At 46.6% G+C, this 13,199-nt stretch overlaps 1 protein-coding gene across 3 annotated transcripts in view; it reads left to right on the top strand.

The window, feature by feature from the left end:
- KDM4B (lysine demethylase 4B) overlaps window positions 1–11,430 on the top strand; it is a 183,642-nt gene extending 172,212 nt beyond the window's left edge. For 2 of the 3 annotated variants that reach the window (XM_083720236.1, XM_083720237.1), the window contains 5 exons: window positions 5,037–5,222; window positions 5,319–5,483; window positions 7,055–7,174; window positions 7,633–7,725; window positions 8,597–9,652. In XM_083720236.1, coding sequence (XP_083576362.1) covers window positions 5,037–5,222; window positions 5,319–5,483; window positions 7,055–7,174; window positions 7,633–7,725; window positions 8,597–8,785 — 753 coding nt within the window. In that variant the 3' untranslated portion in view covers window positions 8,786–9,652. Of the gene's footprint in view, window positions 1–5,036; window positions 5,223–5,318; window positions 5,484–7,054; window positions 7,175–7,632; window positions 7,726–8,596; window positions 9,653–11,049 lie in introns of those variants that run through there. The other variant, XR_014559696.1, reaches the window with a different exon arrangement.
- Window positions 11,431–13,199: the final 1,769 nt, after the last annotated feature.

Below are 13,199 nucleotides of genomic sequence, written 5' to 3'. Positions count from 1 at the left end.
AAGCTCTCCTTTGTCGTAAGTGCTGTGTGCCGCTTGGTTTATCAGCAACACCATTTGTGTGGCTCCTGATTAATGGGGCTTTCCGGGGCCTGCATCTGTAAATTATTTACGGCATACAGATTCGGAATAATTAGCTGTCATCTTCTCTGTGGAATACATGAAATGTAGCTTCCATCATGAGGCAGACAGGCCATTTCTTACTCTTAGCGATGATGGTGGCGATGATACGATTTTTCAACGTGGCTTTACTTCCGGGATATGTTTGTAGGCGCATGGTTTCTCCTTTGCTCCATTCATCTCATACCTTTAAAAGATTTCTGCTGCTTCTTCCCTGGTAACATTTTATCTTGCGAGACTGATAATGGCTAAGGGAGATGCTCAGCTTCTTCCTCCTCGTCTGACTTGTCAGGACGCATTTATGGCAGAGTGAGTCTCCTCCTCCCCCTGCTTTGCTGTGTTGTTAACTTAATTTGCTAGAAAATTGGTTTTGAGTTGCGTGGGTTGAGTGACCGGAGGCGATGACGAGAGGCGGTATGTGGATCAGTGGGTGGTTCTAGATCAGCAAGTTTCAAACGGTGTTTCAGGGAACCCCAGAGGTTTTTCTCAATGAGAAGAAAAGCAGGCAAGCTCACTCCTGGAAAAGAGCTCCTGGGGTGAAGGCAAGTGACATGGTCCAAATAGTAGGGTTGCTGAGTTCAGCGGCCAGGGATCCAGAGGCACACAGTGCGAGTTAGTAGACATTTTCCGTAGTGGGAAGATAGCGGGGCTGCAGGAATGGAGGTGGGGGTATCTATTTTAGCAGCATGTCTCACTTGCAAGTTTCTCAGACTGAGGAACTGAGCTTGGAGCAGTAGCCAGGCTCCTACTGGCTCCTCTGGTCTGGATGCACCAAGAAAAGCGACAGTACAGTGTCTGGCCATTCTAGGGGCAACACATTGTTGTGGCACTCCCGAGAGCTGCCCTAGTCTTCCAGAGAACAAGGTGTCTGGACATGGCTAACAGTTTGTTTCCCGTTATCCATATTTCCCTACCCAGTGGGACGTGGGTGGCGCTGTGGTCTAAACCACCGAGCCTCTTGGGGTTGCTGATCGTAATGATTGGCAGTTCAAATCTGCACGATGGGGTGAGCTCCCATTGGTCTGTCCCAGCTCCGGCCAACCTAGCAGCTTGAAAGCATAAATAACACTGCGAGTAGATAAATAGGTACAGTGGTGCCTTGCAAGACGAAAATAATCCGTTCCGCGAGTCTCTTCGTCTAGCGGTTTTTTCGTCTTGCGATGCAACCCTATTAGCGGATTAGCGCTATTAGCAGTTTAGCGGCTATTGAAGGCTTAGCGGCTAAAAGGCTATTAGCGGCTTAGAAAAAGGGGGGGGAGCGAAAAAAATCGCAAGACGTTTTCGTCTTGCGAAGCAAGCCCATAGGGAAATTCGTCTTGCGAAGCGCATCGAAAAACGAAAACCCTTTTGTCTAGCGGGTTTTTCGTCTAGCGGGTTTTTCGTCTTGCGGGGCACCACTGTACAACTATGGCAGGAAGGTAAGCAGAATTTCTGTGCACTCTGCCTTGCACTGCAGTGTCCGATTGCGCCAGAAGCGGTTTAGTCATGCTGGACACATGACCCAGGAAGCTGTCTGTGGACAAACACTGGCTCCCTCGGCTATTTCCGACTGGACTTAACTTAAAGTCTATTTCCGACTGGACTTAACTGTCCAGGGAACCTTTACCTTTTTCCTACCATGTGTTGGGTACCCCACATACACACACACACACACACACACACACACACACACACACACTCGATGTGATTCCCACCCCCCTTTTCGTGGTTCCGTGTAAAGTAATTTCTGAAACTGCATCTCCCACTTTACACCTTCTTGGTAGTGGCGCCTGCCCTGTGGAACACCCTCCCTTCAGATGTCAAGGAAATAAACAACTATCTGACTTTTAGAAGACATCTGAAGGCGGCCCTGTTTAGGGAGGTTTTTAATGTTTGATGTTTAATCGTGTTTTTAATATTCTGTTGGGAGCCGCCCATAGTGGCTGGGGAATCCCAGCCAGATGGGTAGGGTATAAATAATAAAATTATTGCTATTATTATTATTACTTGGTTACTCTCTAGTTTTCTTTTAAATTAACCTTTTAAGTGCTTGTTTTTAGATTAATCCTGCTAATGCCGTTTAGTTGTTTGCAATCGAATTTGAGATAGTGTTAGATACCTTCTAGCATGTGGTCTTGGCCTTGTCTGACCCAGCTGTTGCACCCTTGAATGCACCCCAGAATTCCCTGCACAGCCCACATCTTCCAGGGCAGACATGTGGAGAGAGTTCCTGGAAAAGAGGCCCTTCCCAGGGCTGGCTCATTTCAGCTTCAATCAGATCTACATTGGAAGCCATTCCAGTTGTCTCTGTCAACAATGAAAGGTGGCACCGCTTATTGCATTTCAGAAAGGAGGAGGTGGGCTGGACCTTTGGGTTTTGCACCACCCGGCCTTCGTTTGCCCCTGAGCCAGCCTTTGCCGCAACTTGAGATGTAGTTGCTCTTAATACAGTGGTACCTCGCAAGACGAAATTAATTCCTTCCGCGAGGTTTTTCTTCTTGTGAGTTTTTTGTCTTGCGAAGCACGGTTTCCCATAGGAATGCATTGAAAATCAATCAATGCGTTCCTATGGAAACCGCCTTCAGACCAGGTCCGGGGACAGTCTGTCCCCGACCTCTTCTGAAGGCTGGGGGGGGGGGGCAAGGGCTTTTCTTCCCACCGCCAGCCTTCAGAAGGCTGTTCTGAAGGCTGGCGGTGGGAAGAAAAGCCCTTCTCCCCACCTCCCGCCCCGCAAGCTCAGGAGGGCTTTGCTGCCGACCGCCAGCATTTTAAAAGCCCCCGGGACAGCGGAGACTTCTCTGCTGTCCCGGGGCGGTTTTAAAATGCTGGCGGGCGGCAGCGAAGTCTCCACTGTCCTGGGGGCTTTTAAAATGCTGGGGGTCGGCAGCGAAGGCTTCACTGCTGCCCGCCAGCATTTTAAGATCGCCCGGGACAGCGGAGAAGTCTCCGCTGTCCCAGGAAGGCTGGCGGGGGGGAGCAAAGACTTTTGCCCCCCGCCGGCCTTCAGAAGAGGTCCAGGACCGCCAGCATTTTAAAAGAGGTCCCCGGAGATTTCCCTATGGGCTTTCTTCTTGCTAAGCAAGCCCATAGGGAAATTCGTCTGGCGAAGCACCTCGAAAAACAGAAAACTCTTTCTTCTTGCGAGGCATTCGTCTTGCGAGGTACCACTGTAATCTCTGCCTTTCTATCACTGTGCAAGGTCTGTTCAAATGCCATAGTGACAGCCAGTGGTTAGATGTTTGAGAATGACAGGCATGGTGGAATCATCTGACCACTAGCTGTATTGAAAGGTATTGAAGCGGTATAAGGGATGTTGGATTGTTTCTTCCAATAATGGGAAGAAAGAAGTCATAGTTCAAGAAGAAATTGGGCAAGCTGAATAAATTTTGGGGGGTAAATTATTTTGATGTAGCCATAGGGTGGAACTTTTGAGTTTTTCAAGGAACAATTAGTACATGGAATAAATCTGCTACAGTGGCTGACATGCCATATGAGTAATGTTTTTAGTGGTTGATATATTTTTGTGTATGTTCCTGTATTGGTCTGGCATGTAGTTTTGACGTGTTTTCATTTGTGCACATTTTGATACTTCAGTTTTGAAAACAAACACAAAATGCCAGGGTTGGGGGCCTGTTGTGAAGTGTGCGATCAAGTCAGCTAGTCGATACCAATGAAATCTCATTATTAAATTGCCAATACCCAAATCCCTCCCTGATTAGAACCAAGTGCTGATATATGACATGCCCTATAGTGGCACCTGAAGGAATCTTCAGCTTTTCTCAGCTCAGACTGCAACAATGCAAACCCAACACGCTGGCTAATAATTCTTAGTAAATATATAATCGGTATGATGTCATTCAAAATACACGAATAAGCCACTTCAAAATAATGTATATATCATACAACCCTTCTCACAAAATATACAAGTAACTGCAAGTTGTTATATGTATCAGAGTCAAACAAAGGTTCGAACAACCAATGAATAGCGAGGAACTCCAAACTGTCTCTCAAAGGAAGACGTCTCACACAAATCTCAAAGGAAGACATCTCTCCAAAGTCTCAAAAGGACAGTGCGTCCGGAATAGTTCAACTGTTTCGGAATAAAGTCTTCAGCTAGAAATAGAATTGCAAGCAATGAATGACAACAAAACTGAGCAACCTGTATGTAAGATATACGGTAGAACAAAATATAGAAAGAGGTACATATTGAATAATTATCAATGAAATATGCATACTAGTGTAGATCATACTAGTGGATCAGTTCTCACTGGATACTGTAGCTGCTGATGCTTACAACACAAACGCATAGAACATACAAAGTTGACCACAGGTGTTTCACATCACAGTTGTTGCAGACAATGTAAAGAAACTTAAAGCAACAATACGTCAAATCTGGCATTACAATGCAAGATGTAACGTAAAATGACAGACTTAAAATAGAACAGATTTGGATAGTATACAATGGATTTTACATAAAACAACATTCAAATAAAACAATTGAAGTCAGGTTCTGAATTCAATCCCCCCGGATATTTGGATTTAAACAAATAAATGGGTTTCTTGTTGACGCAATAACCGCTCAACGTCTTGCCCAGCCCCACATGTATGTATCTGCCTCTGGGCTGGCAATTCATGGATAAAGACGGGACAAGCATCACCTTTCCAGTAAACCCAGCTATATAATACTTGAATCGCAAAGGGGGGCTGAAAGAGCAGGGCCTCTCATAAGTTTACCTCATGGCTGATGTGAAATGTGGCCTAGCCCGCACCCTAACAGCAGTTTCATCTGCAAAGCAAATTGTTCCAAGAGATTCGAACACGTGAGCCAAGCTGCAGGTGGAGGCACAAGCATAAGAAGTCAGGTTAAAATTGCCAGAAATGTCCGTGGTGATGTGTAGCTCTGTGCCATGCAGTAACACCAACCTTTATTCCTTCCCCAGAAATGTGTGTACTGCCGGAGGTGGATGAAGAAAGTGTCAGGCGCCTGCATCCAGTGCTCTTATGAGCACTGTTCCACCTCTTTCCACGTCACCTGCGCCCACGCAGCAGGGGTGCCAATCGAGCCAGATGATTGGCCTTATGCGGTGTCCATCACCTGCTTCAAACACAAAGCGGCCAGTCACATGGTAGGTCTCCTCGGTGGTTTATCTCTCTTCCTTCACTCCTCTCTCTCGTTTGAAAGAAGCCTAATCTCGTTGCTGTTTTTAATCTGCCGTTTGTAGATCCCATTTTCAAGGGAGGTATCGCTGGCCCAGACGGTGATTACAAAGAACCGGAACGGTCTCTACTACCGGTGCAAAGTGATTGGCGTGACAACGCAAACCTTCTACGAAGTCAATTTTGAGGATGGCTCCTACAGCGACAACATTTACCCAGAGAACATTATTGTAAGTTAGCATAGGTTTCAGGGAGAAAAATAATCTATAGGTCTCTTTGCCATTCTGAAGGGTGTATATTACTTTTCTGCTTACATGGCCGTGAGTCTTGTTTCTATTATTGCTAAAATAAGAATTCTGTCTTCTTGAGTTAGATTAAAAAAAACAAAACAGAAAAGATAGTTTGAGCTGAAGTTCTAGATCTAGTATGGAATTTATGAATGGCGGGGTGGGTGGGAATTGCTTCTGTTGTACCATCCGAGAAAGAGTGGCTTCACAAGGTTCGCTGGTAAAACTTGCAGAATATGTGTATTTACGAGATCAAGAAGTTTGTGATAAAAGATGCTTCAATTTATTTATTATATACAGTCGTACCTTGGATCTCAAATGCCTTGGCTTCCAAACAAATCAGCTCCTGGATGATCGAAACCCAGAAGTGATTGTTCCTGTTTTCGAAGATTTTCAGAAGCCGAACGTCCGGCACAGCTTCCAATTGGCTTCCTGCAGCCAATTGAAAGCTGCGCTTTGGTTTTTGAACATTTTGGAAGTCAAATGGACTTCCGGAATGGATTCCATTTGACTTCCAAGGTACAACTGTGCATCAGCTTATATAGGGCTTTTCCACTACTCTCATAAATGGGGTCATGTTAGATATATGAGAGATTAAAATTGATAGAGGTGTGTGTGTTCTCTCTTGCTATATATTAAAATGGTAAAGCCGTAATCGTGCTGCAGTTTGTGTGGCCACCTCCAGCATGATGACAGAATGGCAGGCAGGCAAGCAAACAGCGGAAAGTGGTAGCAAGCTGTTTAAATTAGGGTGGTAAGCATTTCAGAGTGTGGTTTGGCAAACGGCTTTCTGAAGACCCCCCTCCCTTCCGTTAAACATTGCTTCAGTGGAGAGGTGCTTCAGGTGGAGACGTCTGGGGTAGGCGAGGAGGGAGCGGGATGTCAAGAAAGGAGGGATTGGCCCAGGTGTGGGAGAAGGGGTGGCAATGGAGTTCGCAGGTATGTGGGGTTGGCGAGCAGGTATAGCAGCCCCTTGTATTCTATATTTTGTGTATGCAATTATTATTTTTTAAAAAAACAAGCTGGGTCAGACTAAAGGCATCTAGCACTGTATCCTGTTCTCACACGTGGCTAGTCAGAGGCCTGTGAGAAGCCAGCAATCAGGATCTGCACAAGCATCAACTCTCCCCCCTTGTAGTCATGGGCTTACCGCCTCTCATACTGCAGGAAGTGTGTAGACATCATGTCTGGTAGCAGCGGTTCTCAACCTGTGGGTCCCCAGATGTTGTTGGACTACAACTCCCATCATCCCTGAGCTCTGGTCTTGTTAGCTAGGGGTGATGGGAGTTGTAGCCCAACAACAGCTGGGGACCCACAGGTTGAGAAAGGCTACTTTATAGCCTTTGTGCTCGGGGTCTGCCCTTGAAAATCCTGTAAAACGTGTCTGTGGGTGCTTGCCTGATACAGCCCCTTCCCAGACTTTCTTAGCTGAAGGTGTTACGGTGCCAGCCATTTCTGCGTGCTCCCCTCCCTCCCACAGTCCCTCTGACTTTCTTCCCTGACTTGCCTCTCAGAGCAGAGACTGCCTCAAGATGGGGCCACCCGCTGAGGGGGAGGTGGTTCAGCTGCAGCTGACGGATGGCATCACTTACCAAGCCAAGTTTATGGCTGCCCAGATCAGCCAGATCTTTCAGGTAAGAGCCCAGCAGTGCCTTTGCCTTTGCCTTCCAGGCCAGATACTTTTTCTAGCAGGGAAATGGACTTGCTTCTGGAATTCAAAGATGGACTGGTGACTTCCCTGGAGTGATGTTTCCTGACGAGTGTGCTGCTCCTCCATGTTCTCCGGAGAACCGTGTGTTAGCAAGCAAGCCCTGCCTTTGCTCCAGCTGGTGGATTCAAACGGGGAAAGCAAAGCTGAGAGGGTTATGCCCTTTAAAATGGAGCCATCTTGATTCACGGCGCCATCATTTCCCAATTGGAATCGCATCGCTTAAGAGGAATAGCGCATACAACCAAACAGTGAACAGAACGATAACCCGTTTTCTGGGGCTAAGTAGCCTTGGTTAGGTTTAGAAGGAAGGATGGTTGGTCGATCCCACAGAGGTTGTGAAATGTAAGGTTGGCTGATGGCCACTCTCATTCCCTTCTGTAGGTAGAGTTTGAGGATGGCTCTCAGCTGATGGTCACAAGAGGCAATATCTACACCCTGGAAGAGGAGCTTCCCAAGAGAGTAAAATCACGCTTGGTAAGTATCTCAGGGCTACTTTTTACAAAGCTGCTGCTGCTGCTTTGAATTGTTTTCCAGGACAGTTTTTGCTGCAGTGGTCATGTCTCCTTTCTAGTTACAGTAGTACCTCGGGTTACATATGCTTCAGGTTACAGACTCCGCTAACCCAGAAATATTATCTCGGGTTAAGAACTTTGCTTCAGGGTGAGAACAGAAATTGCGGCGCGGCGGCAGCAGGAGGCCCCATTAGCTAAAGTGGTTCTTCAGGTTAAGAACAGTTTCAGGTTAAGAACGGACCTCCAGAACGAAATAAGTTCTTAACCGGAGGTACCACTGTAGTGACTTTGCTAAATCGGTTACCTGTTGGCTAGGGGCAGCCTGAGGCATTTTGGCACCCAAGGAAAATAATTTATAGTGCCCCAGCCACTCTGGGCAGCTTCCAACAAAATATAAAATAATTTGTTGTTGTTATATCATGTTATATAATTTGTTGTATATCATTATCTTTATCATCAGTATTATATGGTGTGAATGTGGCATTCTTCTTCTTCTTCTTCTTCTTCTTCTTCTTCTTATTATTATTATTATTATTATTACACCACCATATTTGTGACTCTACTCACCCCTTGGAGAAACCGAATGATCAATAAATCGTGTTGTATTCATTCAGAAATCTCATAAAGTGAAGCTTGGGTCCACGAGGAGATCCTTTCACCAACTGTCCACCTCCGGATTAATTCAAGAGCCTTGGTCCGAGGGTCTCCTGCCAGCAAAGCAGTGGCTTTTGTGAAATGTTGCCTCCTCTCGTCTGAAAGGGTGCTTGAGTTCTCTCTGCCTGTGTGCCTTCTGCCTTCCTCTCATACCTGTCATTCTCCTGTTTCCCTTCTAGTCGCTCAGCACTGGGGCGCCTCAGGAAGACGCCGTCCCGGGAGACGACTTGAAAGCAGCCAAGCGCCCTCGGGTGGGCAACACCAAGAGCCCCGAAGACCCTGGCCCCAGACCCAACTACTTTGCCATCATGGAGACCCTGCTGCAGACACCCTTCCAGCCAGGAGCACAGAGCAGCACTATGTTCTAAACCCAGAGGAACAGTTGATTTAATTTTTTTTCTAAAAAAAAAAAAAAAAGACGCAACTTTTTAAAACATCCTTTTTCACATCCCTGCGGAAAGTAATTTAACTAGAGAACTGTGGCGTGGGAGACCCAGCCTTTGTGCAATAACTTGCAAATTAATTATTTTATTCTGTTCTTGGTGTGGACTTCAGAGGAGCTTGTCCTGCTCTGGCCTACCTCTGTTCTTCCTTTTGACGAACTTTTGAGTAGAAAAAACCTCGGGGGGGGGGGGCGTTAACCTTCCGCACAGAAACTTTGGAAGAATATGTGTCAATGGAGCTTCGTGCAACTGAACCTTTGATTCTCTGTTTGTTTGTTTTTTGTTTGTTTTCAGTGGTTAAAAACCTGGAGAAGTGTTCACTCCAGTTTTCAAATCTGTTTTTTTCTCCCTTACTCTCTCAATATATATTTTTCTTCTTTCCTGTATTTCTTGAAAAGGTGCTATTTCCCTGACTACTGAAGCCGCCTTTTTGGAATTAGCAATTTATGTGTGACACACACACACACACTTTCTATAAAAAGGAAGAAAAAAGCAATTGCATTTTAAAAACAAAACAATACAAGCAGCAGCAATGTAATGAAAAAGTGAAATGTTTCTACTCCCCCCCCCAAACATGGCTTTAAAACAAATGAACTCCCCCCCCCTCCCCATTCTGATTTTCTTTTAAAAAGAAAAAAAGAGTTGATGCCTGGTTTTATTGGAGGGAGGGCAGGTTTTATCGAAACACCTCTTTTAAGGGGAGAAAATATGTTGGGGTAATGTTTGTGTTGAACAAAGAAAGTTTTCCTTTAGCCGAAATGTTTTATAATAAATGAGAGCATCACAACAGAACTGCTACTGGACAGAATTCAGTGTTAACGCTTTCATAAAAGTCACTAGGTTGCCTGTCGCATCACCACCACTGGGAAATTTTGTGTTGGGCGTTTGGGAAGGTTGCATAGTATCTCCCTGGCATTGCGTAAGCAAGGGGTTTTGGATATGTGGCATAAGTCAATTGGCAGTTCTTTAGCAGGTGATGGAAGGAGGTAGTCAAATGAACTGTTACTACGTTGGCCGGGTGGGTGGTCTTAATTCCCTGTGCAGACGAAGTTATTTTAGCAGGAGCGAGACATGACAGCATGTCTTGGGTCAGCCTGAACTGGTGACAGCTTGCTTTTGCTTAGTTCCGGCAACTTGATAGCTGCACAAATCAACCCTTTTGGAGGGGTGGGGGAGAAGAGGTTAGCCTGTACTCTGTATACAGGGTTTGCCGCATGCTTCAAATGGTCCCAAGTATGATCTGTACCAAAAATAATTTTGCCCTCACTGCACCGTTTACTGAGAAGCTCTTCCTTGGTTGTGGGTGTGGGAGAGGGCTTCTTCCCACGGCGTTTTCCGCTTCTGGAAACACCCTTTCCTGAGACAAAGGCTTTGAATTTCTTGGGGCTTTGAGGAGGAACCAAGACAAGCAAGTTGGGGGCCCTGATAAAGTTTCCAGCTACATTAGCCTTTGCAGATGTTCAATCCATATGTGGGAGGTGGGGGGGGCCACCCCTCGCCCTGACTTGCCTTTATGCGTTGGCTTTATCATTTGCACAAGACGGAGAGCCTGGCATGTTAGAATTTCCACGCAGGTTCTGTTAGTGCTGGCAAACACGGCATTCTGTGTCTTTTAAGTTGCAGGCCTTGTCCCTTCCCACTCTTTGGGTGTGCATCCGTGTCACATGGCTTAAGCAAAGAAGAAAAGGAAGTATTTAAATGGAAGATTCCTCCAGGAGCTTGTAGAATCTTTTCTACAAGATGCATTCCGTAATGGACCCTGCTTTTTACCCTTCCTCACTGATGGGTGCCAATAAGATTGTCTGCCGGGTTAGCGAAGGGGAAGAGAGAGACAGGTAAAGGTGAGCTTGGAAGCCCCCCAGCTTTCATCTCACTAACATCGTTTCATTTTTCCCCCCTCCCCACACTCTCGGCCCCCAGGGGGAAAATCAAACCCAAAACTTAACTGACAAACAGGATCTTAGCAAGCAGTTTCTAAACTTCCTTGCCATGGAGAATCAGAAGGCAGCTGAAACTTTCCTCTGTGTTGTGTTCCCCTGTCTCACCTCAACACACAAACACTATGTGTGCAGAGGTTCCCCCCTCCCTGGAAGAAGAAAATGGCATAAAGGGTAGCACTGCTTGTATAAAGGACATTTTTTTAAAAAAACAATTTGTGTTGGTTACTGGGTTGGCATAGTTCAAGTCAGTATGGGGGGGGGCGTGAATGGAGCTGCCTCTTTATTTTTTTTGATAATCTCTGGGAGGGGAGTGGTGCATTTGTTCAGGAGGGGTTAGTTGCAAGAGAAGAGGGGCATGGTGGGCTCCACTGTATGGATAAATGCTGACTGAAATATCACCATTGCTGTATTTATTGTGTATATTTAAATTGTACAAAAAAAGGAAACAAAAATGTTGTTCTCCCCTGCCCCCCCCCCACAAAAAATATATTCAGATGGTGACCTTTGTTTCTGCTTATGCCGTGAACCTGGCTTTTGTAGAACATCTTTTCTTTTTGTTGGTTGTTGTTTCTGTTTTATCCCCCATCCACCCCACTTCTTCTTTTTCTAATACACTTACCAGTTTTGGAATGTTTTTGTGATTTCTTTGGGGAAAGGGCCCCCCTAGGAGGGAGCTCTAGCAAATCCCCCTCACTTCCTTGCCAACCCTCCCCTCCACTGAATTCACATTTGCTAGTGGTCTGTGTGTGATACATCTCTAGCTATCTATCAGGGTTTGCTTACAGGGTTTTGTTTTAGTTCCCCCCTTCCCCCTCTATAATTAATGATGGGGAACTCAGGGATTTCCTTGGGGGGGGGGGTGGCCCAGAGTTGTCCCCTCCCTGAAGAGGGAAGATTTCTCTCCAAAATTTTGTGTTTTGTTGCTCCAAGCCCAACTATCTTCTTGTCTAAGGCCAAAGTGGAGGAGAGGAGGGACATTTCCCAGCAGAGGCATTGTGGCTTCTGAAACTGAAGGTTGCGAATAGCCAATGTGTCATTAGTCCCATTTGTCTGCCCTGAATACCCCACTTATCGTTTTTCTTGGACGGTCCCCAAATTCTAGCACAGCGAAGGCGGAATAAATGCATCTGCCCCCTCCATGTTGCCTTACCTGTGCATCATCATAATATAATTCTCATCGCACTCCTCCTTAGTCACTTCTAAACTGAAAAGCCCCCAGTGTAGTTGCCTGTTCCCACTGGGAAAGTATCCCAACCTTCTTGCTCATGTTTGCTTTCCCTTTCCGGCTGCTGTGATGTCCCTCTTGAGACTGGGCAACCCAGACCTGGCCTGAATAATATGGCTGTGCCACATATCTCAGCTGTTGGATGTCTCTTGTCTCCTCCAACCATGACCCCTGAGTCCTCTGGACCTTGGATGTTTTTGGCGGGGAGATTCCTGAAAGCATGGTTCTCCTTGGGGGGCGCGGCATTTTCCAAACTTGGGAGGAGACCTCAGGGTTTGGAGTTGATGACTCCATCCAGCCACCTGTCGAAATCCTGCTTGGCAGGGGGTTGGACTCGATGGCCCTTGTGGTCTCTTCCAGCTCTATGATTCTATGAAATTCTCTGCTCCTCTCGGAGAAGGCAGAGGGCACAACATAAGGCTGCTTGACAACTCCACAGTGTACCAAACCAAGCTTGCCCTGCAGAAATTCTCTGTTGCCTGCCATCATCTGCACCCTGCTAGGAGCATGACAAACACTCAGTTAAGCCCTGGACTCAGAAGGTTCGGGCAGCATCTCTAGGCAGGGCTGGGAATATCTTCTGCCTGAAACCCTGAAGAGTCATCACTAGTCAGTAGAGGCAATACTGCGCTTAAATGGACCCAACTCTCTATAAGGCACCCTGGGCCTACATGGGACGTGGGTGGCGCTGTAGTCTAAACCACTGAGCCTCTTGGGTTGCCGATCAGAAGGTCAGCTGTTCGAATCTCCACGATGGAGTCAGCTCCTGATGCTCTGTCCCAGCTCCTGCCAACATAGCAGTTCGAAAGCATGCCAGTGCAAGTAGATAAATAGGTACCACTCCGGCGGGAAGGTAAACGGCGTTTCCATGCACTCTGGTTTCCATCACGGTTTCCCATTGCGCCAGAAGTGGTTTAGTCCTGCTGGCCACATGACCCGGAAAACTGTCTGTGGACCAACGCCATCTCCCTCGGCCTGAAAGCAAGATGAGCGCCGCAACCCCATAGTCACCTTTGACTGGACTTAACTGTCCAGGGGTCCTTTACCTTTTACCTTTACCCTGGGCTCCTGTGATATTGTCAGGTTGTGTGTCACTCGTTTCTCTGGGAGCTGTGCCAAGCCATGACCAGTCTGCTTTCCTTGTGATACGGTGTTGTGGTCAGCAGAGGGCAAG

This window comes from Podarcis gaigeae (assembly GCF_964106915.1).
Source record: "Podarcis gaigeae genome assembly, chromosome: 18".
NCBI classification, from domain to species: domain Eukaryota; kingdom Metazoa; phylum Chordata; class Lepidosauria; order Squamata; family Lacertidae; genus Podarcis; species Podarcis gaigeae.
Note: the sequence above shows the minus strand (reverse complement) of the source record. Positions and strands in the feature narration are given on the sequence as shown.